We start from the raw sequence: 27,679 nt of genomic DNA on the forward strand, positions 1-27,679 counted from the left end.
CTTTCTCTAGCTCCTCTGGTGCAGCAGTCACTCACCTCCTCCATCTAAAAGCATAATTCCTGCTTCCTTAACTACATGCTGGCAACAACATGGAAGGACTCCACACCTCTAAAGCTAGAGCAGCTCTTCATCAGGAGAGCAGTTAACATGCATACTCTATTAACATGCATCCAGATCCAGCTCACTGCTGTCTTTTCCAGTGCCTTTTCTCTCTCTGCAACCCTTTTTCACAGCTTGTTCTTGTTCCCTGCAGTCTGCTTTAATGCTATGCTTTAAAAGGATTGTCCTCCCAAGGAAGCCAGCAGCTTCTGTTCTTTATTTGTGTTTGTGATAAAATACACTAAGCTGAAAATGGGATCTTGGTCATAGCAAAAAACATTAACAAAGAATGGCAAAGCCACAATTTATTATCTTGTTAAAAAAAAAAAGCAAACTAGAAGAACAGTGCTGTTCTGTATTTTCAGAAGCAGAAGTACTGAAAAGATTGGCTTGATTTGTGGCTGACCCATTTGTTAAAGTATTTAAGGGTTCAAGAAGAACTACAAAGCAGAACACACTGACCATCCAACATTTCAGATTTTCTTTCCTAATAGCACAAAGGTTGGGTTGGTATTTCCCTCTCTTTCACACACACACACACACACACAAAATAAAAACCCAACCAACTAACCAAAAAATGTAGAAACTTGATATGTTGAGACTTCTACCCCATTCAAGCTTTGCTGAAGACTTCCATGAAGCTCAAAAGCTTTGTTGGTAACAATGGAGAACAAATGAGCAAAATGAGCAGTGAAGAAACCTATTTGCTTTGGTGGTGGTTTTTTTTTTCAAGGAAACTTGACTAAGTACAAAATTCTGTCACAAGAAAGTCAAGGAAAAGTTTTGAATATATCTAGGACTGTGCACTAAGCCTACTGTGGTCAGTATCATACCCAAGTCTTGTCAACAAATGTCATTCTAAACCTGAATTTTTTATTCAGTGTTCAGCTCACCCATGTCTTCCTCACATTTGCTTTCTAACATTAGCCAGATTGACTTCCTGTAATGACTGGATTTTATTGCCTCATCTCCACATGTATTTACCCAGCTGCTATGTATTTGCTAGGTGAGCATGTTTCAGAAGGGCTTTTAACCCTTGCCTCTGGGCAGTCAGGATTTCCTGTTCAGCAGCAGTAATAGAGTGAAACAGGAAACAGCGATGGCTGCTACCACTGGGTGGAAGGAAAAAAGGTCAACTGCTGTATTTGTACCTTCTCATTACTCCCATACCCTCAGACTTGTGGCTATTCAGGATTGCTGTACAACCATTTATCAATGCCACAATTAATAATCAATCTATGAGTAATTAAATTAGTCAAATTGCCCTGCCTGTGCATAGATCTATCCAAATCAACCTTTTATGTTTTCAGTATTTGCTGACCTGCACTTAAGCACATAACATCAATGCCACGCATTGTCTTCAAACTGCTTTGAACACTTACTTTACTGAACTAGCACTGATTGGTGCAATTGCAATGCCAGATGTCCATATGCTTAGCGTTAGTGTTATCCATGGGAATAGAGCCTAGCCCTTCTAGTAGCCCGAAACAGGAATACTTTCAACAAGGCCTTGTTGTGAGACTGCCAATTTTATATTTTATTTCGTAGTGGTAAGATGTGACATTGAACCAAATTGCAAAGTTCTGGAAGTCATTTTACATTCTATATCATTAGAAAAAAATGTTAACTTTCAATTAATTTTAAGCAAAAGTCTTCTAATTTGAAGCAAAGATCAAAAAACGGCAGCAGCTTGTACTTTACATTATTAGGTGCACAGTGCTTTCCCTGTCATCTCCTTTCCTATACACACCCTCAATGCTGTGACCAGCTCTTCCATTTTATGCATTAGAAGGCTATAGCACCACACTAAGTGCATTCACTCAGAAGCACATTTTGACCATGGAAGCAGAGATAGACTAAACGCTCCTCAAACAGGAATATCATAGTGGAGTTTCTGAACTGTCAATTGAAACAAATTTAGCTTTATTCTGAATCCAAATGAAACACACATAAGAGTTTCCCATAGAAAAGTTCCGTGCTTTGTTTTTCCCGAAGTCCCCAACCCCCAAATTCATAAGTGAAACACTTCAGAGCATTTCAGTGGATGTATGTATTACTGCAGCTAACACCGGTGATTACTACAAGATTTGAAAAAACTGTATCTCAAGTATTTTTGAAACCAAGTTGTGAATTTCACATTGACAGCATTGGTGTTTTTTAGATACACTGCATCAAATATTTGAAAATATCTTCAACTGTCTCTCTGTTTGAGCACTATGTCAGAACTTAAAGCTGAATATGAACAGAGCAATCATCTGCCAATTCCTCTCTGCAGGAAGCAGCTAACAGAAACTGATGGCTTTTCCTAAAAAGACAAACTGAGAGTCAGCGGTGGAACTACAAAACCACAAACTGTGAGCATTTAATATCCACACAGCCAGCAAGTCAGGTCCAATTTTTTTTTTTTTAATTTATTTATTTAAAGAACACCAATGGGATTTGGCTGTCATTCTAAGACAAGTACAATGTTATGTAAGACCTCCTTCATATTAAGTCTATCTAGATCTAAATAAGAATTACTGTGTCTTTGTGCCTTTAATAGTAGGGAAACATACAAATAAAACGCTTGCATGACAAGTAGTTTTTCCCTTCCTGTGAGCAAGGACACAGGAAATTTTGGATAACACTGAGGAATGTTATAGTTCTACAAATAAACTATGTGATTAAAACTCTTGTTCCCTGCATACTATGGCTCTTGCAGGCTTTTTTAATAATATGCACTGAAGAATTTACATTAATACAAGACAACTCAACAGATCACAGAATAGCTTGAGTTGCTAGGGACTCTTAAAAGCCATCTAGTCCAACCCTTCTTCAATGAACAGGGACACCTATAGTTCCATCAGGTTGCTTGGAGCCCCATCCAGCCTGACCTTGAATGTCTCCAGGGGCAGGACATCCCCCACCTCTCTGGGCAACCTGTTCCAGTGCCTCACCACCTTTACTGCAACATCTCCCCTCCTTTAGTTTGAAACCATTTCCCCTTGTGCTATCACAGCAGACCCTGCTAAAGAGTCCGTCCCCTTCGTTCTTATAGTTCCCCTTTAGATACTGAAAGGCCACTCTCAGGTCACCCTGGATCCTTCTCTTCTCCAGGCTGAAGAGCCCCAGCTCTCAGTCTGTCTTCTTAGGAGAGGGAGTTCCATCCCTGGGATCATTTCTGTGATACTCCCCTAGATGTGCTCCAACAGGTCCATGCCTCTCCTGCACAGAGGACACCACATCTGGACAAGCAAGATGTAATTCCAGTCATTCTAGCTTAAAGGGCATAAAAGCTTTAGAGCAACTATGCAGATAACAGAAACATGTCTTCTGTTCACGTATGCTTTGTAAATACAGTTCTTTCAATCATATTTTAAGACTGTTACCAAGTAGCTTTTAAATCAGACGTGCACATATTAACAGGATGGTATCTATTGCAATAGTTTAAACAGAAAAGGTAAGACAAGGTACACTCCTGCATTATACCGACAGAGCAGTAGAAGGTGGCTTTGTTGCTCAAATAGGAAAAACAAGGAAGTGAAATTTCTGAACCACGTAGGCTTAAGGTTTTCAAGTCTTTTGCATTACATGGGAGAAAAAAGCAGAACTTCTATTAAGAGAAATTCACAAATGTAACCTATTTCTCCTTAAAAGCGCTCAAACCTTCCTATGACTATACCTCAGGTCAGTCTGCCACCAAATTAAAATTAATCAAAAATGATAAGTTTGGGGAATATATTTGCTTAGCTTCAGCACAGAAACACATACTGGTTTAGGCCCATTTTGCTTTTATTAATAATATAAGGTTCTATTATCTCTTAACATTACAACTGAAAGTTTTACAGTTAATCTCACACTAAAATGACAAACACTGTTTGGCTTTATTTGCAAAAGTTGAATTACAACTTTGATAAACATACATTTCCAAGATTTGAGAAGTGACTTACGTTTTCTGGACTTCAGTGCTAACATATCCCTGCCTTTGAAAGTGGTTCACGTTAATTGACATTGGTATGGAAGAACTATTTGGCCTGACTTCTGCTCACAGCTGTAAGGCAAAGATGACATCTCCAATGTAACCACCGCATTGTGAGTAAAGTCAAGAAGAGACATTTTTTGTTTGACTATGACGTAGAGCCTGTGCCAATTTCTAACAGATTTTCCTTTTTTCTTTTATGACATTCTTCAAAACTTTCAGGAAGCTCTAACCCAATGTAAATAGATCTAGTAGTCAAGCCATACTCACTCAGCACCTTTCTTTCTTCCAAGAGAACCAAATCCGTGTAACAAGATGTCATGACAATCTTAATTAAAACTGTAACTTACATATAGCCAATAGTTAACCAAATGAAAAAGTTATGTGTTATACCAAGATGCGCTTTTGATCTGCGTGGATCAAGCTTCATCTCCAAACACACTGCAGCTAGTGGAAACCAAGTCTTTATCAAGAAAGTACAGAATGCAGAAGGAAAGGAGTAGTGGAAGACGTAGTACTAAAAGGGAAAATTTCTTGTAGATGGGTTCCTGAACTTGTATGATGCTTCACTATTTTCATTAGGGATTTAAATGCGAAATAATTAAAGATATCAGTACTATATGTATTTTAACTGTAATTTCACTGAGCTTAAGTCAGTTTCTAAGATAGAAAAAATATTTAGGAAGACAGCGATCAGGTGGTCATTAGCAAAAACATCCATTACAATTGTAGTTTATCTTCTTCTCCGTGTTATGCAACGATATAACTTTGGGACTCCTATAACATGTTATCTCACCTTCCCACAGGACAACTGATGTGTAATTTTTACTGCATTTTAAATAACTTCAGCAGCCAGTGGCTACTTAAAGGTTAGAAAGAGAAAGCATACATAAGTTTTACCTGTGTAACTTCAACAAAGCAAGGAATGGCAAAGCCACAGCCAGAAAGTTAAAGAGTCTGGGCTGAGTAGTACTTCAAGTCAAAATCTCAAGACAGGTATTATTGAACCATGACAACTTGTTCTAGTTATGTTTATGACACCATTTTACAAAAAGGCTTCATACACCTTCCTTCAAAACTAGCTTCATTCACAGCTAGACAAATAACTTCATTGAGGGACATAAGAAAACACCCTTCATACTTAACAACTCATAGAAAGGGGTCCATGTTAGTGATAGTAGTCACTGGCAAGATTCCAGCGGTGGTCAAGTAACCACCATTGTACAGTATGCGAGATGAGGAATTCCCCTGCATAAACATGAACAGATTCACTCTGCTGAGACACTACTGAGTACATATAAATGAAGGAATACTTAACCATGGTGTGAAAAGTCAGTTCCCTAAAACAGACTCTACCTATTATTTTGGTTGCTGCTGAAACACAAACTCTGGGCCAAGAAAAAAACCAGAGAAGACTAGACCGTATCAAACTGTTCTGAAATAGACCACCAGAAATAAATCTAGCTGCATTACAAATATTGCCTTAACCACCTACTTTATGCCCTGCAGATCATGAAAAGTTCTCCCTTAGTACCTTGACAGCATGCATTTTGAAGTGATTTTTTGATTATTCTTTGGGTTTTCATTATTTTAGCTACAGAATTGAAATTAATTTTTAAACAAGTTCAAGGTTTTGTCTGATACGCAGTTTTTTGAGCATCTTCTATTCTTTTTGGTGTACCACCAAAACTAAGAGCTAATTAAACAGTATTCTAAAATAGTTTAAAAACAAGAAATACTTTTTATTTTCCCCATCTCATTAAGGGCAATGCTAATAAAAAAAGGCGTAGTGTCCAAACTGACACTACAGCGTTGTGAAGCAGTTGGCTAGAGAGACTGTGTCCTCAAAGGACAGCCCATGTTTGTTTGTTCTTTAAATCTTATGCAATCATATACATTAATTATCAAAAAGGTTAATAACATGCTTTAAGAAAATAACCCACCTTACAATTGTATCATGAGTACTGACAAATACTTTTAGTTTGTTTTTACTGATCAAGATTCAAGTTTCAATGTAAAAATGCTTACTTGCGTACCATAGTGATCAAGAAAATATTTCATTTTCTTAAAGTTAAATGGATAATTAAAGTTGCAGCTACTGGTGAAGTAGATAAATGATTCATAAAGGCCATAGGAAACTGTACAAAACTAAAAAGGGAAACCTCACTTTCAGAATGATAGTATGTCCACTTCAGTTTTATTAAACCATTGAGACTGTTTCAAAAGACAGTGCTGGGCAGTTTCACTTGAGTAGCCAAAATTTTTTTTTTCTTTTACTGAAAAAGATATTTTGCATTTCTGCAAAATAAACAAAAACAGGAGCAAAACCATACACACTAGGACTGCAGTACAGATGAAGGCAAAGTTTTGTTACAAACCTGTTATTAACATACAGTGAGAAGTGTCCATTGTACAAAACTTACAGTGACTGACCTACGATTAATTTAAGATAATCCCAGCAATGCAAATACAACTCAGAACAGCTCAATTGTTTACAATTTTACAATAGTTATTAAGGTGGGAGACTGAGTTTTTAGAAACAGTTTGACCTTGCATCGTCTTTTTTGATCAAAGCCTACATTTGTGCTTTAAGTATTCGCTGGTTACAAATCTGTTACATACCTAATGCTTCAGCACAGAGAAGTACTCCTTGGTGTAATCTCATCTGTCTCCTAGCTGCTTTCCTTTAGCAAGAGGCTGGGTTGAGCAGCTGCTTCTGTAGAAAACACTGTTGTCAGTCTTTGTTCTCCTTGCAGGGGGATGCTTTAGTAAGAAACAGCTGGCTGTATCCAGCATTGAAAATATTGTCAGCTGTGCTGCCTAGCCAAACTTGGAAAATCAAATTAGCATTTCCTGGCTGGTAATGTACTTTTTGCCCAGTGGGTTGTTTAAGAGCATTATAAGTAAAAATCCATAAACGTTAACAGCAATGTTTAAACTTTATTGGGGAGCAGGGGATGGCAAAAATCAATGTAAGATACTAGTTTTCAAGTTTAGGCTATGTTATATTTGATTACTGGGATATCAGTACAATGAAAATGGAGGAATTTCAACAGTAATTTTGAAGAAGTTTCAGTACACCGTGTTGTGCAGGGCTTTATAAAAGATTTTTGTTTCCAAAGATGTTATTGGGGTCCACATATTCTTTAACAGATCTCAGCATTCCCAGGCCAACATCAGAGATACTCTCCTTCATCCAGCGCTTCCGCAATTTCCCTACTGGAAAAACAAAAACAAAGAGTTTCAATATACGGCAGGATTCTAGGAGCCAATCAATCTTGTGACCATGAATGAATAAACACTGTGTGATAAATGCTTTTATTCAAAAATGAGAAATGTTTTGCTTTATTTGATTTATTGAGCCCACCAGACTATCAAGCTCATTAAGCTCTGCATACTCCCAGAGGAAGACTGTGTTCCACACTGTCTACTTTCTTTAGAAACTATGAAATTTAGATGAAGCTTAGGCTGAAATCACCCGTTCTATTAAAATAGCAATTTGGTAGTAAGTTTTCAAAAGATGGGTTTGGTAGTTTTTTAAGTAGAAAACCAAATAAGACGTTATTAAAAAGCAGAATTCCACACCTCTTAATTGCTTTAAGTAATGTGCTCAAGAAACAGAAAGAAACTTAAAACAGTATTACCTTAAATAACAAAAAAATGTTTTCTGAAGAGAAAGCTTGAAGACTAGTTATCAGTCATCAGCATATCTTGTTGTATTTAAAAACCTCTGCATAGGCTGGCACTTGCAGACACTATTACACAAAAGCTTGTTTTCCATGTTAAAATGGATATTCACAACGTACACTGAACACAAAGCAAAGCTGAAACACTAGTCATTTAAGAACTCATTTCACTAAATTCTCACAATGGTTCTGTTAAATGGTCAAGTGTTCGTACACTAATTAACCAAGTTATCAACTCTGATTTAACAGATCGTGCAAAATATCGGCCATTCTTTCATTAAACACAGTATAGCATTTACCTTGTCAGCCTTACCTTGTCACAACCCATTTGTCAGTATGATGTGATATAGTAAAGATTTGAGAGGCGGATGCTTTAAGAGTATCTGAACCTAAATTCAAGCCATCTTTTGTGCCCTGTTCTCAGGGTAACCATCAAACTGTCATCAGAATAATAAATTACAGAGACACCTCTGGAGAACAGAGTATATTTGTTTATACCTTAAGGAATGAGCTAGTTATAAAGCCAACTGAAAAAGCAAACGTGAGAAAGAAGGAAATCTGCAGAAATAGAAAGCAACTATTACCAGTATTCATGTAAAGAGCAAAGATCGTAACTGAAGGACAAAAACATTTTTCATGCAGCAGGATCTGCGGTAGCCCAGCTCAAAAAAAAACCCCAAAAAACCCCAGGTGCAAACATACCACTGTTACAATTTGACTGAGCAAGTCGATGTAGCTGCATTTTATCTGGGGGAGCTTTAATACTAGTACTACCACACACAAAAAAATAGAAAAGAGGCATGGATGTGGTTTGTCCATCACCTCAAGCCACTCTCACTGGCTCATATACAAGCAGCTGAAGAACAGTCATTACCATTCTCAACTGTTATCTGTAATATAGTTTCAGTGAATGTGTCCTGTGGTTATGGATGTAATTGTCCTGAAAAGACTGCAAACAACTGCTCCAACAAGATGGAGCACATTAGAATCACAGCAGGATGCCCAACAGCTAGCATGCCTGCCTCTTTTACACCTCCAGTAATAATGCAATTCCACAAGGAACTGAACTACTGTCTGAGCAGCACCAAACAGTCATTGCATATTTAATGAAGTTGCTCACCAAGTGCTGGAAAACAGAAGGTGCTTGGAGTGCATCATTAGCTCTGTCAAAGTGATAATTTACACATCTATCTTGTCAAATTTTCTATGGTTTATACTTTTGCAATAATAAATCTAACATACATTTAATCAGTGAACTGTAAAGAAAAAAAACCTGTACCAGTTACCAGTGGTCCTTCACAAACATTCAATGAAAACGTTCATGAAAAAACGATATACATGGATTTTTCAGTTATAGACTACAGAAAGCTTTGTGCAGATGAGAGCACGACACAGAAAAGCAATATAGGTAGTTTGTTTCACTTCAGGTTAGTTTTGCCCTTTGAGTATTCCTTCTTCCTCCATAGGACAATACAATCAACATCAAGGATGGGAAGAGAAAAGGAAGAAGAAAATACAGTAAACATAAAAACGTGTTCCCATGGATGTAAAATAACTACAAGCAGCAAAGTTACTTAATTCTGCTAAGCCTGGCCAGAGAACAGCTTTGGGCTCAAGGAAGCCCTAACCTTCCTACCAATAAAAGGTCTCAGTTGAACCTGATCATACCACAGACTAGAGAAAATATCCTTTCAGTTTCTAGCCTACAGAAGGTAGGCCATTTACCTTTAAAGCCAGGAGGATGTAATTTGTCTAAAACAGACAAGAGATCATATTAATCTCATTTTATATGCTACATCACAACAGTATTAATAAAGATTACCAACTCAGCACAACACTGTCAACCACTACAAATTGGTCATACAAGTCCTATACACACCATTATACACCCAGTCCCTGGGGAATCAACTGGTAACAAATACAACTTCTCATTCTTACACCTTTTTCCTGTAAAGATACAAGATTAGGTGTCTTTAAGTCTCCAAAATGAATGATGAGAGTAAGTTCTAAATTTTTAAAAGTAGCAATTGCTCTATTCCCGACGCATGGTGGGACCATAAACACTCACTGCCAGGAAGCTAGAGTATTTGCCAAGCATGACCCATCACGCAAGACTAGTCAAATTCAAGTTGAAGCCCTGCTTACTACACACAGTACAAACACCCTAGCATGGCAAAGAGCCTGCTTCAACCAAACTACATGCCTCAAACCACAAAGCCAACAAGGTTGTGCAGTAGCGACTCAAAAAGACAGTCCAAAACCTGATTTCAAGATCATTTTTTTTGTTTGTTTTATTACCATTATAGTCCATGTGTTAAAGAAACACATAAGCTGGAAAAAATGCTTTTTTGCAATTCTGATACATGCTGGTCCACAGTCATGAAAGGCTACGGTTGCTCGTCTTTGAGGAAGCAGATGGATGGCTGCTAAAAATCTAGCTGTGAATGGAGCTCGCAAACAGCAGGCAGCAATCAGTTTTCTCACTTAGGAAAATCAAGTACTTGAGCACATATGAACAGGCTTGTAAGGGAAGTTAGTGTAGCTGATGGATCCCAGGAATAGCTCTACCCCCAACACAGAATAGATTTACAGCAGTGTGCGGTCCCAGGGGAAACAGCTCCAGTGGCACTACACATGGCCCTCTTAGACTTCCTCCACTCCAGTCCTGTCAATGTCAAGAGGCAATTACTGCAGAGCAATAGCTCTGCAGAAGGAGAAACAGTAACATGGGTCATAAGAAGGATGGGGCTCTTCCAGCTGCAGAATGCTCTTCTTGTAGCTGGTAGCCTCTTACAGGAGGCAATGCTGCTCTCCTAGAAATTGCTTCCCAGAAATTACTCTTCCAGAGAGAATTCTGAAACACACTGAGAAAGGTCAGTGCATTAATCTAATACTTCAATAGAAGTTGAGGACTCAGAAAATCTTTCGTATTTATTTGGTGAAAAAAGACATCAGGCACTTCTATTTTGATCATTAATAGACTAAGGAAGAAAAATATGACTAAGTGATTGATTATTTCACATAATTAGGGTTTCTTCATGTCTGAAAACTAGTCAGAGTTTAAACTTATTCTAATTAACAAGCTCTTAATTTATAAAATTAAGTATGGTCAGTCTCCAGTCCTTCACTTAAAGATAAGAGGATATTTTTTCTTGTATAATGAAGAGTCCATATGCAATTCTAACTCTACCACTCCCCTAAGGAAATCATTCCAGATATTGTAGTCTGTATGGATTACTGCAAAGTACATCTTAAGACATGGCTTCCTAATGATACCACAGAATTGCAGTGTCAGACATGAAACTGACTGAACATCAGTTTAGCACATCCCTTTTTCTTTCTTCGGAGCTTTTCTACATAAATTGCCAGGAAACTGATACAGTAACTTACATTTTTGTAGAGCCTGGGTTATATTAAACTTTATTTAGTCAATTTGTCTAGAACTCATTTTCTTCTACTTTCTATGATGTTATGTGCCTAGATGAATCTATTTTGCTCAGACCCACAAGCTGATAATTACTTTCTTAAGTAACCAGTTGTTAGTTAGAACATCGTCTGCAATGGAAAGAATCTATTTTTAGTTTTACATGGGTGCATAACTTGGCAAAATAGAAGGGATCAAGGCCAAATCCAGCCAGCTCCCTTCTCATGCTGTACTCTAAAGCAAAAATACTTAGGAGTTTTAACTAGTGATATTTCCTAAGCAAACGTGATTTTATCTAGACAAAAAAGCATACATTTTATCAAACAGGAATTCAAGAAAAGCAAGTCTGGATACTCCACCCCAAAATACAAGTCATTGTTACACTGAAAGGCCAAGTGCATTACACCAATGTATATGTTTGGCATTCCTATAGCTTCACATGTCCATGAGATGCTTGCTTTAAGAGGCTGGTATTGATACACTTCTGCAGTTCCTTTACTGGAAAGTTCCTGTACTTATAAGCAAGGCTGTGAGCTGTAATCTATTAATGAAGAAAGAGTTATGCTTCTTTTAAGGTTTACATCTCAAAAACTGCCATGGGATCAGGAAATACTCTGACACCACTGCTAACTGACTGAAAGTCACAATATTTTCATTAGAGGAAAAGAAAGAATAGATATTGGGATTAAAAAGAATCTGAACTTAAGTCTTTCTGAAATTACTCAATAAAGCGTGTTACGATTTTAGTTCTCCTTGTGCATGGTAGCTATGGGCAGACCTGCAGTTAGTATTTTGCCAGATGTAAAGTAATTCAGAGATTTACACATCTCAAACTGTCATATATGACCACTTCTTCACTCAGAGTGGATGAAGATTGACTTAAGCAAGCTTTGTATTTCCTATAGCCTCAAGTCCCAGACTACATCTGTTTTCTTTGATACACAAAACCAGAGTTAAAATAGCTCCATTTATCACAGCATGATTGTAGGCAGACAAACCAGCCTGTCTGCTTCCAGATAGTGAAAACAACTGTTATTAATCACAATTACAAGACAAATACTAAAATAAACTGCACCAGTATTTTCTTTTAACATCCCCGCCCCCAACGGACTGATTATAGCAGGGCTAGGAATGACAGGGCCTGAAGGTCAGTAAATAAAATTGATATTATTAGGCTAATTTTCAGCAGCACACCTACTATGAACAGGAAAAAAAAATCGTGTCTTGCCAGACACAAAAAGACTAAAAGCAGAAAAGATCTGTCAGGCTCTAACAGAAACAAGAGAAGTCTAATAGAAATCAAGTTTCCTAAATCTATGAAGTCAGAAAGCTTAAGTATGCAAGGGTATCAAAATGGTACGTAAGTAATTTTTTCTTGCCCATGATGCTCTACGCAAAATTTCAGATGGTGAGGGCAAATGCATTCAATCATGACAAGCTACAGCTGCATCTGAGTTAATGGATGAAATGCCAGTCACAGTAAAATACAGTTGCCACAGCAGGAGAAAGCACAGTAGCAGATCAAGAGGGTAATTTCACATCCATGTTTTGAGAACTGATTTGTCCACTTTTTACCATAGAAAAAATTAAATCAGAGGACAATAAATGCATATTAAAAATATTGAAACTGTTTTCACTTATGGTTTCAATATTTACACGTCTTCCAATATTCTGATATTGCAATTTCCATCACAAAGATATATGCCTGCAACAGCCCTGGATATAAGTTTCAAGCCCTGGAATTCACCAATGTATTTTAAAACACTGTTTCTACACTTCAGTTTTTCCCCCACAGAGAGCTTTCTTAGAATTATATGATTTTTATTTTATTTTAAACCATTAGATTTCTTACTCTTTGCTCTTATTTCTGTGGCTGGGCAATGCTCCAAGAGAGTGGAGAAGAAATAGATTTTCAATGAGTTTAAAGAAGTTAGCTACACAAATCAAACAGAATTCAGAACAAATCTTCCTGACATGTGAGTTTACAGCATTATATAGGACACCATCAAATTAATCAGGCTACCTGAATATGTGGGAAAAGCCTATGTAAATTATCAGGGTAATAATTATACATTTAATTGATGCTACACCTTACTATTAAAGCATGGAAACAGCTTGCAAAGAAACGAGTAACACATTAAAAATTATTTTCAAATGACAAGAGGGGAAACCGAATAATCAGACGTTAGCAGACAGAAATACAGTTAATATGCATAGTTCAGCTGAAGTGTCAAGTAATTTTATGCAGATATTATCACTAAGTGGTCTGGAATTAGGGGTAAACAGCATTCACCTAGCTGCAAGGGACATTCAGTTGCTCTTCTTAGAGCTGTGAAACTTGTCTATGTAAATGGATATGCCTCTACGCACGGTTTAGTAGAAGCTGCTTATGACAAACTTATAAACTACCTTTTAAGCTTTTCAGATAGCCTGTGGACTTCTTACCAAATGAATGTTTTGAGGCTGTTTTTCATAAATATATCACGCTGTGCAACTGGACATCAAGCAGACCAGGATTAGTGATGCTTCTGCTTGGTAAAGGAGTGTGGAGTTTCTTGAAAGACTGACAAAATATATTTCGAGTAATTTAAAAATATCTTAAATGCATTAAATGAAACGTTCTGTTGAAAACTATTTGATGTATTCATGAACAATTATTAGTTTAAAAGAGATAAACAATAGACTGAGGACAATACCTCCATGGTGATGTGACAGACTTCCTCCATTGGCAAGTATTTCTTCTCTAGCAGCCCTCTAGATGGGAAAGATAAGATATTTAACATTAAATGCACAAGATGTTTGGTTTTACTCAAATGCTTTCTATAGTAAGCATTTTAACAGGTGTATGAAAAAAGTCAGAAACATGTAGGGTACACAATAAAAGCGAACATTTCTTCTCAAGTCTGCAGATGAATTTAAGTAGGAATTTTCCAAATGAACCCTATAAAAGCCAAGATATTTCAAAGCACATCTGTTGCAACTAAACTATTGTTCCAGAACAGAATATTCTGGATCACTTTCCCCTTGCCGAAACTAAATTAGTCTGTTGGGCTGGGGAGCTCGTCTAGAGGATGGATAAGTGCCTACAGAAAAGGAAACAAATTCCCCAGAGTGACTGAAATTTCTCATTCAGAAAGGAATTTAGATTCAGATTTTTCAAGAGTCTGGATGTTGAAGTAAGGTACTTTAGAAATGACTACTCCATGTGTGAAGCTTGTGACAAAAAAACAAACACATTTCGTTTTCTATGTGGATAAAGAAATATTTGAACACTTTCATGCTAAAATACTCACCTTGCACCTCTCAGTACACTGTTCAGGGTGTACTTCTCCTGGCTGCTAATGATCAAAGTTTTACAAGTGGACTATTAAGACTTTTCCTACAAATCTCAGCTTGGCCAACAAGTTTGGCGCACATTACAGATTAGCTTCTCTTCTTTAACTGACACTCTTACATACTTTACCTCAATTTCTTCATAGACATGAATAGGATCACTAATCCCTCTGTAGTTAAAGGCAAAGTAGAAATAGACACATGCACCTGCATCGTAAGTCTGTGTAACCCTGTAGAAGAGAACTGCATTACAAACACAGCTTTATGGTACGGTAACATCAACCACTATATCACGCTACACAACTCAAAGTTACTCATTTGATTTTTAAAGGGTAACTTCAGAAAAAAAAAGTTTGGTTTTGCACTTACTTTGTAAGAGTGAATCAATGCAATGACTTTCAGAGACCTAAGGTTCTTAAATTAGCCTTATTTTACTAGTATGCACCAGAGAGTCGAGCACAAGCATCAAGACTAATAAAGTGCCACTAATCCCTTGAAATAATTACTATTACATGTAACCTACTTGCAGGTTAAAGAGAAAAATCAAGATGACTAGTCTTCATTCTATCATTAATAGATGGCTGTCTACTAGGTAGCAAGTTTAACGACCTCTTAGTTGGGTTACTATTAACAGATACTAGAAATGGAAGTATTCAAGTCATTCCATGGCTTACCTGCAGGTGGAAAAGGGAGCAAATTGAACACCTTTTTCTTTGCATTCTCTTACTATCCTTTCCTTCACATTCCTGCAGAGGTCTAAAACCCTGTAACAGAACACATATTGAAATATAAAGTCTTAGTAAGATTTTATATCACTTTATAGAACAAAACAACCACGTAACTTAACTTAAACACATAACTTAATCTTCAGTAATTTTTTTTTTTTTGTAATATATATAATCCAAGAAGACTGACTTCTAAAACCAATTTTAACCACTTTAGATTTTATTCTAAGGGTAAAAAAGTCTTCCATTAAGACTTCAACTGTATTGCTCTTTTCATACCTCTCCTGAATGGTAAATTTACCCTGAATTACAGCAGAGAATGAAAGCTCTTTTCCATATGGAATAGAAGTCAAAAGAATTCAACAGGAAACAGAACTTACACTTGTCTATGTCTAAACTTATTATCCTCAGCAAAAGAGCCTTAACTGCAGCTCACAAATGTAACTCACAGAAAGCTAGAGAAGTCCATTCTGTACATTCTGGCATACTTTGGTAAGTTGCAAGGCAAGAACTAGAGACTCCAGCTGTGCACTACTTTGCCAGCTTGAAATGTTATCAGTTTAGTATGGCAATGAGTTATTAAATCTTGCCATAAGCCACATTTACTCTTTACTCATATTTACTTTGCTTTTAGTAGTTTATCTTCCCTTCACACCCACCTCAGCAGACCCAGGCACATCCAAAGCATTTAAAAAAATAATAAATTCAAGAATATATTTTACAAATTATGATTTATTTGATTATATATTCTCCCTCTAAGGTGTGCAACACCATCCATGCTGTATAACTTGATTTTTTTCGGCATTTTATACAGACATAGAGCTACTTTGCTTACTGACAGAAGTTATGTATGAGAGAAAGTAATCCATTTAAGGGATTAGCAAGAAAGTATCTTTTTCAAATATATTCACTCCGGTACAGGGTACCTGATTTGTGAAAAACTGCATAGCTCTTATTAGTCAAAGTACAAAAAGGTTTTGAATGCTTTTGTTTTGGTAGGCACAACTCAAGAAAAATATTTGAAATTCTTACAGAACAACTCACTCTTTCAGGTAGAACAAAACCAAACAGCTAACAAGTGAGTGTACTTCAAGACCTATAAAGTTGAAGTAAAATAAACAACAGTTTTGCTTTAAAAATCACCCTTCTCAAGTTTCTCCCACTCGTTTAGACAGACTCTCCCAGTCTTCAAAGCAGAGGCCAGAATTTACCACTACCACTAAATTTAGTAGCAAAGATACAAGGTTACCAGCTCACATCACAGCTTCCATAGTTTCCACCTTGCATTAATGACAAGGACACATTAAAATCAGTTCAGATTCTGCTTCAAGAGGTTTCTGGCTTATCAAATGGAATGAAGCATTCAAAACAATTTCACATTTTAAACTATACTGTGGTAAGGTGTTTCCCAGCTACAGCTAAAATGAGCCAAAGTCTTAATTATGAGCCAAAGTTACTCTTCAAGTCTTCTATTTCCTTGCATTACTGCATAGAAAAAAAAAAATTTTTTTTCATGAGCTTCACTACAAACTTTTCTGCTTAAAATACTAGCTGATCCCATATATGTGGCTGTTTATCACACAATACTGTTATTGTAGCCACTACCCAGCCTAAGAAGCTGGATAATTTCACATCTTGGATCTGTTACAGTAAGTTAACCTAAACAGAAATATTACTGAATACTTGCCTACATTGCATTTAGAAAATCCTGAAACATAACTTACCAGCAACTTTAGCAAGAACACAGCTGTAAGATTTGAGGCACATCAGGGAGCCTCTGATACACATAAGGCTTAAATTAAATTAAGTTTCCTCATGAGCAAGCACAAGTTAGGAATAATTTGAATGAAATCAGGTACAAGGTTGTAAGCAATACTGAAGAATAATCAGTTTACCTATCCCAAGGAACAGATGTCTCAAACGACTCTCCTATTACATAGTAATCCAGGCCCAGATCCTAATAAACAGAGAAAGGAAATTATCAGTAACATTCAGCACCAACATCTGGGATTTCAGCGTAGGATCACAGCTAGCAGCTGAGCAACTCTGGATTGCTTAAGAAAGAAAGAAAGAAAGAAACTCTATTTAAGCAAGAACAACCATCTGTCCCAGTGACATTAGTTTATACTTATAGAATTGGTATAGCTCTTCTAAGATAGTTGACATTTTCATGTCATGGCTAAAAGACAGCTTGCCAGAGTGTCTGTATGCTTCCACTATCAAATATTTGTACCACTAGCACCAATCCAAAAGCTCCACTGTTACATACAGTAACCTATACAGCATAGTATCTGATACAGCATAGTATCTAATCAGCATAATATCTAATAGAACTAAAAGTAGCTGCACCAGTGCAGACTGAAATTTATTCACCCTGAAATTCTGGAATTCTCACTCAAACTATGGCTATAAGTGGATGTTCAACGAGTAAGAGCTGAGTGATCACATATATATTTTGGGTACTGTCCCAGCTCAGACTAACTTCAACCTGTGGATGTGTAAGTCTGATCTGGTTTATTTAGCAACTGTCAGTAAATCCTCCAAGTTACTCCTTATAGGTAACTTTTTTGTTGTTGTTTAAATGTACAAATTTATGTTTATAAGGTATTTTGCAGATAAAGTTCCATGAGTAAACACTACAGAGTAAGAGATGGAATAGATACAATCCTCAAAGGAGAAATTTAACTAAGAGAACATCCAAGGCAATCTGCATTTTGAATTCAAGAAGCATCTTCCAAGATATCTCTAGGTTTTGTTTTATTAATTAACAATAGTTTCAGTAGGAGACAAGAGGTAACGTACCCGAAGGTAAGCAATGACAAACGTCAGCATATATCCTCTCTGTCCATTATCTTCTCCAGCTGCCAAGCCACTGCAATTAAAGAGTTTAATTTACTTCCCAGCACAGTATTCAGAGGTTTCAAAAAAAACAAACCAAAACAAAAAAAATCAGAAAACCAACACTGATTCTGAAACATCTGGGCAAGTTTATCTGTCTCTAAGCTGTATCACCTTAGCTGCAAATAGACTCTCTGTAACAGGCACATTTTCTGCCCTTTGAGGTGCTCAGAGAGAAGGAAGTTGGGTAGAACAAGAAAGGAACAGAAAGTTCAGGGAAAGCAGTCAATTTTCATAGGACTAACTTTGCAGTGTCGTTACTCATAACTCATACTTAACATACTTCACACTTCCTAAGATATCTGAAAGTCTTTTTCTGTTTTGTGTGTGACTGCACTAGCACTAGCCTAGCAGTCAAGAAAAGAGTACTGTAGCCAAACAAATGGAATAACATTGTTGTTCGACCTTTGCTTTTGTTAATTTTATGACCTAAAAGAACATTAACAGCTCACATTTCAGTACATTTACCCCAGACATAGTAAGATCGCATAGATACATAAGAACAAAACCTTCTCAAGAAGTACTAAACAGCAGTCTGAGGAAAACTGCATTAACAATCTGCCATTCTGCTGCTACATGTCTACCTCTCAAACAGTATTTACCTAGACAAGTCTTTGGCATAGATCAGCAAAACCAATTCCCATGGAAGCTCTTCAAAGAATGAAATGTTAACACAGTAACATTAGCCTGATCACCTAGGTCAAAAAAATAAACATTTATAAGGAAATAACTATCCTCAGAGCTTTTTTTTTTATTATTTTTTTTAAGTGTATGGTTTAGCATCAATAATGATGAAGGTTTACAGAGTTTTTTAAAGCAGCTTAGGAACACAAGCAGGTTGAATTTACTTCTGTGTTTCAGCTCAATGTATTTCACTGTAGGCCTTCTGATGTGCTAGAGTCACCACACTTTGTCATTATGGAATTACTGAGTAGTCCCAACCTGGCAGAACACTGAGACTGCTGCGTGAACACATCAGCTTTTTTCACGCAAATCTGTTATAGCAGAACTGTACAGACAAATTAAACCAAACGGAAGCTGAGAAAAGAAAGCCTACGATTCCTGATTCAGCAATAAAGTTTTTCCAATTTAGTTTTAGAATCACTGTTTTTTCACATTACAGACATTCTGTTTTGTACCTTATTTTTTGTGGCCTTCAAAAACCATGAAAGAGCAAAGCAAACAGAACTACAGAGCACATTCATGACCTTCATTTACAGGAAGGTCTGTAACTGTGTTTCTAAGCATATGTTGGAGCTAGGCACTTGCGTTCTCGCAGTTCATGATAGCAAAACTACTGACATAAGGTCCCAAAAGTTTAAGTGATGGACAGATGGAAGAGATTGAGCCCTAAAAGGAAAAAGGAAGCCCTGTTTTTACTAACATATCACATTAAGACAATTATGAAAGTCTTTTTTGTTTGCTTTTAAGTATTAGCTTTTGAGAACAAGGGCAGTATTATCTTTAGCCTATCTTCCTATATGATACTATAAATCTGAGGAGTTTATGTGGGTGGACAAAAAGATAACCTGAACACCTTTCAGACACGAAACCAGAAAGTTAAAACATGAAACAATTATCTAATAGACTGAACTGAGTAGCACAGACAGCACTCCCAAACAGGCCACTAACACAGATCACTTTCCCTCCCTCCCTCTCCAATACTCAGACCACCTAGAAATAACAAGAGAGAACCTGCAGGTGAGATCTTTGCTACACACAACATTAAGCTAAAACTAAAACACTCTTAAAGATAAAGAACAATGTAATTCTTATTACTGAAAGGTAGCAAGCTGCTCATGTGAAATCCCATTTTTGTAAGCCATTTAAAGTGGTAGAATGAAAGAAAAAATTTCAGAAAAGATGGCCTTGAAATATAAGGCATTTTGTATATTTTAATAGTTGAGACTAACATTGTCAAAAAAATTTCTTTAAAAAGAATATTCTCACAAATGAGACTTTTAGTTTTCATCACTGCTGTAATCAAAGTAGAACTAGCTGATCATTACTCAGCCTGCCACTATAGCAAAGTATTTCCCGTCCCGTTGTAAGGATAAAAATAAAGAAGCCTGTAGGACAAAGAGATGCAGCACATTCTTCAAACTACACAAGCTTCTCTTTTAAATAAGTTCTCTATATTCATTTGCTTACATCAATTCTGCAAAGAATATTACCCTTGCAATTTTGTTTCTCTTCTCTACTTAAAATCTATAATTTAGTATCGCAAAGCAAGCAGCTTCCAGGTCTGTAAGTAATTACAAGGGCTAGTTTCCATTCTAGTAACATCAGTTCTAAATCAAATACTTGTCTTGGTACAGTATACAGACAGCTGAAGGTTTTTCATAAAGCTCCTTATTAAGAATTAGCACAAGCCATGTTTTTCAAGGGGAACACTCAGTAGCTGATTGTTCCCACTTTAAACTAGTAAATGGAGAAGAGATTTACACAAAAATTGGAACATAAATATGGTAACCTTGTTGCTTCTTGGATTGCTCCATATGAAAAAGTTTTTTGAAATCACATACCCAAACTTGGTGGCAATGTCATAGACTTGTTTTTCGTGCTGAAGAACCTTCTCTCTGTCACCCTCAAAGAGCAAGGTAGCTACACATAGTACGTTGGGATCAAATCCTTTGAACTGCAGAGAGAAAATCCTTGCATTATGTCATTGCCTGTGTGGTAGAATACAAGCGACATGCTTTTGCTTTTCATGTACACAGCATACCCTCCGGTCTGTAAGCATAGTTTGCTGTTGTTGAGAATAAGAAAAAAATATCAGGAAAACACACTTTTCAAAAAATCTATCCCAAAAAGAAAGCAAGCTTTTTTCTTCACAGGACAAACAGTTACAGCTACTGAAGTGACTGACTTGGTGTGTTACCCTTTTTTACTCCTGTCCAAAAAAAAAGGTAGAATAGTCAACAGCTCTCTATCTACTACTGAAGAAAGTTCTTAAATGCTTTCAGCAACAAGGAGACATTTATAGTCTATCAACTGCTCCTTTATCAAAGCATGAAGACAACTATGATGACTGTAAAACATTACTGTTCTCTAAACACTTGTTATAACAGCGTCACTGCAAAATCTCTACACTTGGGAAAGTGCTATAAAAGAAAAATAACTTCTAAACTTGGGGCAGAGAGCATAGGCCAGTTGAAATGAGAAGAATACTATTAGAGTTGTAGCTATTATGGGTTCAATGCAGCCAGGACGTTTGCATAGCTTTGTTTCAGTAGTAAGAATTGAAGAGGTAAGATTCAGCTTTTCAAAACCAGTCCAAAAAGTAATAGCCTTATTTGTTTTCTATAGACATGTTGGTTATTAATTAGCTCCAGTAAACTACCACTACTGAGCAGGTTTCTGAAAGAAAGGAAACGAGTAGGGACACACAGGGTCACTCTGGACAGAGCTCTGAGCAACCTTATCTAGCTGTAGATGTCCCTGCTCATTGCAGGGGAGCTGGACTGGATGAACTTTACAGGTGCCTTCCAACTCAAACAAGTCTATGATTCTATAAATATAAAACTGCAATAAAATTTAATGACCTTTTCACACTTACAAAGGGTTAAAAAAAATCAGGAACAAAGTATTCTTAGTATGTATACCGATCAATGTTTTTATTATTCTAGATAAAATCATTCTAGACTAAAAAGTGGTATTCATTGGGATGAACTTCAGGAAGATGGGAACCCTATTTGTATGGCAGTTAAATATTGTGGGGTTCTTCCCAAATTCTAGTTTAGTGTGATAACACAGTAGGTTACACCGCCAAAAAAATCAAAGAAATTAAAATGCTAGCCTCTATCCATCGGTATGAACTGATGAGCAGTGGACTGCAAGCTAGGTAAGTTGGTACCAGCCTTGCTCTGTCACCAGTTCACTGTTAGACAAGACACTTTAATCTAGGGATACAACTGGTGAAAACATCTGTGAGAACATCTTTTATGGAGTAACTCCTCAAATAGATCATCTTATTTTGGATTAAACTACCTGGAGATTCTCTAACTGATTCTACATCATTACACAGAAACTCAGAGCTGCATTAGAGACAGTATACTGCAGTCTCAAATTCTATGGATAGCATGTAAAGTTCTAAGCAATATTAAACCCTTAAACAGTTACCTTTGTGATGTAGAATTTTTTCAGTCCATCCAAAAATGATGTAAAAATGGAAGCAACTTGTGGTTTAAGAGCATGACCTTAGGAAAAAAAGTAGAAAAAAAGCATGTTAAAGCACTCAGTGATCTTTAAAATTCTTACTTCAAAGGGCAAAAAAAATTGCATGGAACATAAAGTTGCAAGAACCATTTGGAGCACTTTGACTGTCATAATCAAAGGAACCTTTCTCAACTAATTTAGAAGAAACTTTAAGAAAAGGTTTTTATCAATTTTTTAAGAGGCATACATGCAACTGTGCACAAATATTCCATTTGACACTCCAATTAAAGCTGTCCTAGATTAGATCTTCACAAGTGTTCTGCATATGGAAAATTTCAAAAGAGCACTTCATTAGTTTCATGCTATAAAACTAAGCAAAACTACTGACCTTTTTCTTAAAAGTTATGCCAAAACCATTGAAATCAACAGTCAAAAAATGGTGCAAGTGAGGAGTTAAGCAATTTTTTCCTTAATGGTTATGTCACTTGTGCAAAATTTTCTACATAAAGTTAGTAATTACTTCCTTAATCACATACAGAGAACTAAAATTACCAGGGTATATAAATGGTGTCTTGGAGTCTGTTAAATTAACATCTCTGCCTCAGGACTAAGTTAAATTGAGATGGAAGCCTTTTACTGTTTGTTCCATTGTTTTCAGTCACAAGTAACTTCTGAACTCCCATTACTGCTTCATTTTAACAGTCTCACATCTGGTCTACATGCTGTGAGCCCAATTCATAAAAAAAGTTATGCACCATTTACATGATACTTCCTTCTAAAATACTTCACAAAGTATTTCCTCCTGAATAAAGCATGAACTTCAGTACTTCATTAGTCTCCTTTCCTTTTCACTAAAGAGGGTTTTCACTGAAGATCAGAGTAAAGCCCAAGAAGTATGCCTCTAAACACACTAAAGTGAGGACATAAAAAAGCAGCAGATAACAAAAGGGTGTTAATTTATTAAGCCACAATCCACAACAATTGATAATAATTCTACTTAATAAAACCACAGGAAAAATTTAGAGGCACCTTGGGCATCTTTTACTGTATAAACTGCTACTTCAGGTCAAAGCCAAAAAGTAGAAGACTCATTAATCCAGTGTTGGATTTAAAGCTTATAATTGGTCAAACGTTTCCCCAGTTGAAAACAAGGCATCCACTTTCTATTCTGTATGTTTGTGAGAATGAGTGCAACACAAAAAGATGACCAAATGAAGCAGCAGTGCTTGCTAGGCTCTCAGGTTTACAGATATGACTACTTCCATTTGAAATAAAGTTCAGCTTTCTCATCATCAGATTAATGCCAGTTAAAGTCAATATTCATTACAGAAGCTTCTGTCTGGAACAGATTTCAGAAATTCTGTCTAATTTTAGTAGTATTAACAGAATATTTTAAGGTCACGCTCCAAATTGCTATCTGTGCACAATCAAAATCGTATGGTCTCAGCAAGTGCTTCAAGTTCCACGACCACGAGATTTTTGGGTAGTGGAACGTCAGGTTCTCTTCAACAGTGTCCTCAGCCAGAACACATCTTATGCCAAAGTTTCTACAGTTGAAAACGTCAGTTTCCCTTAAGAAGGGCTCAAAAAACACTGCTTTGCATGTCTGATCTTGTCCCATTTATTTCTCTGGATTGAGTAATATTCTAGTAGCTTCATTGACTTTAGCCTATAGCTTAGTTCTGTTTGCACACATCTAAACAAAACAAAACAAACAAACAAAATAAGCCCTCATTTTTGATGAATTCCATTGCTCCTTCCCACCCCCCCAAAACAACCACTGCCATACTGTAGAGAATTTTCAAAATAAACCACTACTTCTCAGGAAGTCATACACAGCCAGTGATATCATCAGGAAATTTAGGTCAACCTATTTTAACCAACTAACCTAACTGCAAAGTAAGGTGCCTGCCTTCTGAATCGCACCCTACTGATACCTGACCTGTCATTAATATTCTTCACAACAAAATGTTTCAAGCAGTATACTACAAAACTATCATTTCTATTTCTTTAGAGTAAAATAGAGGTGGTATCTCCAGTATTTTAAACCTCCCAGTAGGCTATGCACTTGTAATGGAAAAACTGCAAAAAATCGTATGCATCTATATATGCAGCACGGCTTTTTACTGACTGTTATTGTCAATGGTGTTTTTCCAGAGGCAAAGACAGACTTCCGTTTCTGAAAGTGCAAGTTACAACATAAGGGATTTCAATGCAGAGATCATCACCTTCTTTGTCTAGTTTTGAGGAAATGAATTCCCAAATAAGATGGACTTTTTAGGCTTCTCTCTATAAAGAAAAAAAAATAAAAATATCAAAGCCCTTGGAAAAAATATTCATCTGAGAAAATCTACTTACCAAATTGAAACTGTGCGTTGTCGACAAGGCGAATTGATGCAGGAGCACATCTCTTGGGGACAGTTAGGGAAATGAGAAAAATGAAGAATAAAAAGTCTTTGAACAGATGTGCTCAAACTCACAACAGTGACATTTTCATTTAAAACAGCACACAAGAAGCAAATTTGGTATCAGAGATCCATAGACGTTATCATCATTGAAAAGTGGTGATGATTAACTTGTTTTCTTCTGAGAAGCAAATTCTATTAGGCATGTTCAGATATAATGCATTGAGAATATTCAGTTTAACATCAAGCCAACATAGGCATAGTCCCAAGATTTTGACCTTGATGTATAGAGTGCATTTCTAAATTGCCATAATGCACTAAAGTATCATATTTGATTAGAGTATCAAGCTGATGGTGCTACGCAATCATAACTACATATACATTACAAATCACTGAGAAGTGTCTAATTGTTCCTGGTTAACTCCTGTAGATGGCTAATTAACACAGCTGCTCACTCACTTTCCTCCAAAAAGATAAAAGTAAGACAATTTACGGGTTGAGATAAAGTAAAAGGGAGGAAACAAGCAAAAAAACCACTCCAAACAAGAAAGGAAAACAAGTGATGAAAATGCAATTGCTCACCACCGGCCAATCAGCGACCAGACATTCCCTAAGCAACAGTAACCCCTGAAAAACTTCCCACCAGTTTTATTGCTGACTTTGATGTTATGTGGTATGGAATAGCTGTTTCATTGGTTTGGGTCAGCCGTTCTAATTGTGTTCCCTCTGAATTTTTGCTCACCAACAAACTACTTGGAGAACAGTCAATGCATATGCACTGTTCAACAACAGCTAAAACATCAGTCTCTCATCAACACTGTTTTGGTCACAAACCAAAGAATACTACCATATGGGCTGCTATGAGGAAAAGAACTCCATCCAACCCCAGTATACTAACGTTCTGTGAGCAGATCACAATTAAAGCCTGTGTCTGGAACCAATCTAGACTGCACTGCACAAAAATCTGGAGACCAGTAAGAGTAGTTGCCTTCAACTAAACAACCTTCTGGGCTGTACATATGTGTTCACAGCCTGTAACCTGAGATGGCAGTACCCAATCATGCAACGTGTGGCCACAGAAATACAATGAAGTCTGAATTTTAGGCTAGCCTTCATCTAATCACGTGGATGTAAAAGCGTTCCCCTATCACTTAATTTGATATGTTCACTCTATATCATATTGTTAAAGCATACTTTGTCACACAACTGCAAAAGAGGGCAGAAGGAAGAAAGAAAAAAAATCTTATCTGGCAGACCGATTAAAAAAGGCTGGATGGGTGGTTTTACTGCCACCAACCCAGCCTACAACCTGCAGGTTGGTTACTCTTATGTTCAAAGGAGACTAACAAAGACAACAACAAAAAGAAAACCACAGCTTTTCATAAGGAGATCATTGTAATAGCTATAAGAAGACACCAGAAGAAAGGAGTAAGTAGTTCAGGCTTAAATAAGCAGTGAAACAGTAGTAGCAACAGAAGCTTAGTAACTGAGCGACATAAGTAGCTAATACTGTTGGGTTTTTTTTCTTCTAACCCCTTATTGAGGAAAAGATGCTACCTCCTTAATTGACTTAAAATGTTGATCAACTGTTCAATTAAGCATTCCTAGGTTGCTTAGATGCCTGTAATAAGAAGAACAAGCACCAGCAGTAAAAGCGTGTGACAAAAGAACTGGCAAGTGCTGATAACTAGCATATACATGTCAGTCACATACCAGTTTGAACAACTGGCTTGGAACATTAAGTCATTAATTTAGACCCATCACTGGAAATACGTAAAGCTGTATTTAGTTTGGCATTAACTAAAACATTTCTGATATTACTTCCCCGATTCAGGATATATATTTCTCCATTCACTGCAGTGATTTAGTACATTTTGCACAGTGCCAAGGAAAGTTAGTCTGGAATCGTAAAGGAGGCGGCTAGACAGTGCAAGACTTGCTAAGAAGCACAGGCATTGAGAAAAACATTACACAATTTGGATACCGATGTCCAAGTTTTGCTACCTGAAACCGACCACACTATTCAGAAGGCACTACTTAAACACTTAAGTCTAAGTACAGTTAGTTCTGCCTCAGAATATTCGGCTCACTTGAACACGCTGCACTTCAAGAAGCACCCTCTGCACCCTGCATACGCAGCCACATCCTTCCACTCCATGACTGCTGTTCCTTTATCACTTTGGAATCAGAAATCAACCGCTCTTTACTTGTGTGCTGCAACTTAATTCCTTTAAATACTGGTCACTTTTACTGGCCACTTCATGAATAAATCTCCAGATAAAAGCTCTCCACTGAAGGAGATAAAAAGCCAAAATCTCTGTGCAGGGATATGCTAACACTAAAATAAATAAATAAATTCATCAGAAAGCATATCCACAATTTGACTCAGAATACTGAACAAATACAAGATATGCTCAATTCTTTACTGCATCATTTCCAAAAGTCTCAGGGGCCATATATACTTAAATCATTCATGTTATCTCAACTCCTTTCCAGTAATCAATAATCAAGGCTAGAGCATCAGCACACCCCTAGTCCTAGACCCTGGGCAAGGTTAGAACTAGTGTACTTGCATGAATTCAACACCAAGCTTCTCCTTACCTGCTTTGCCACTTCCCTTAGGCAGGCCACCCCTCGTTCAAAGTTGGGGAAGACCACGGAGCCGTATTTCTGGTATTCAGGAAGCGGACGAATCTTTATCGTAACTTCAGTAACCACTCCCAGAATTCCTTCAGGAAAACAAAGAAAAGCTCAGTTGTAAAGTGCTACAAGATGCCATTCTTGCAAATCACCCAACAACTGTCTAGCAGGATGTTCTCAGTTAACGTAAGTCAGAAGTCCCAAAAATACACTATTGCAGAAAAAAGCAATTTATTCCTCATAATTTACATGGTGAATTCCAACAAGCAGCCCTTAAGTCATGATGTTTGTTACTAGATGCATATAGTAACTCCACAGATCTGTTTTAAGCACTGTTCAGTTGCATAACTTCA

General features: G+C 36.9%; 1 protein-coding gene across 6 annotated transcripts in view; it reads right to left on the reverse strand.

Annotated features, from left to right (window-relative positions):
* Positions 1–3,852: 3,852 nt before the first annotated feature.
* The window catches only part of AGPS (alkylglycerone phosphate synthase), a 79,486-nt gene continuing 55,659 nt past the window's right edge, over positions 3,853–27,679 (reverse strand). For all 6 annotated transcript variants that reach the window (XM_015289574.4, XM_040703616.2, XM_046943737.1 and 3 more), the window contains 10 exons: positions 27,288–27,415; positions 24,640–24,691; positions 22,246–22,322; positions 20,649–20,761; positions 18,028–18,097; positions 17,121–17,182; positions 15,175–15,264; positions 14,631–14,730; positions 13,864–13,921; positions 3,853–7,276 (listed from right to left, as the gene is read on the reverse strand). In XM_015289574.4, coding sequence (XP_015145060.1) covers positions 7,155–7,276; positions 13,864–13,921; positions 14,631–14,730; positions 15,175–15,264; positions 17,121–17,182; positions 18,028–18,097; positions 20,649–20,761; positions 22,246–22,322; positions 24,640–24,691; positions 27,288–27,415 — 872 coding nt within the window. In that variant the 3' untranslated portion in view covers positions 3,853–7,154. The remainder of the gene's footprint in view (positions 7,277–13,863; positions 13,922–14,630; positions 14,731–15,174; positions 15,265–17,120; positions 17,183–18,027; positions 18,098–20,648; positions 20,762–22,245; positions 22,323–24,639; positions 24,692–27,287; positions 27,416–27,679) is intronic.

The sequence above is a fragment of the Gallus gallus genome, chromosome 7, assembly GCF_016699485.2.
Source record: "Gallus gallus isolate bGalGal1 chromosome 7, bGalGal1.mat.broiler.GRCg7b, whole genome shotgun sequence".
NCBI classification, from domain to species: domain Eukaryota; kingdom Metazoa; phylum Chordata; class Aves; order Galliformes; family Phasianidae; genus Gallus; species Gallus gallus.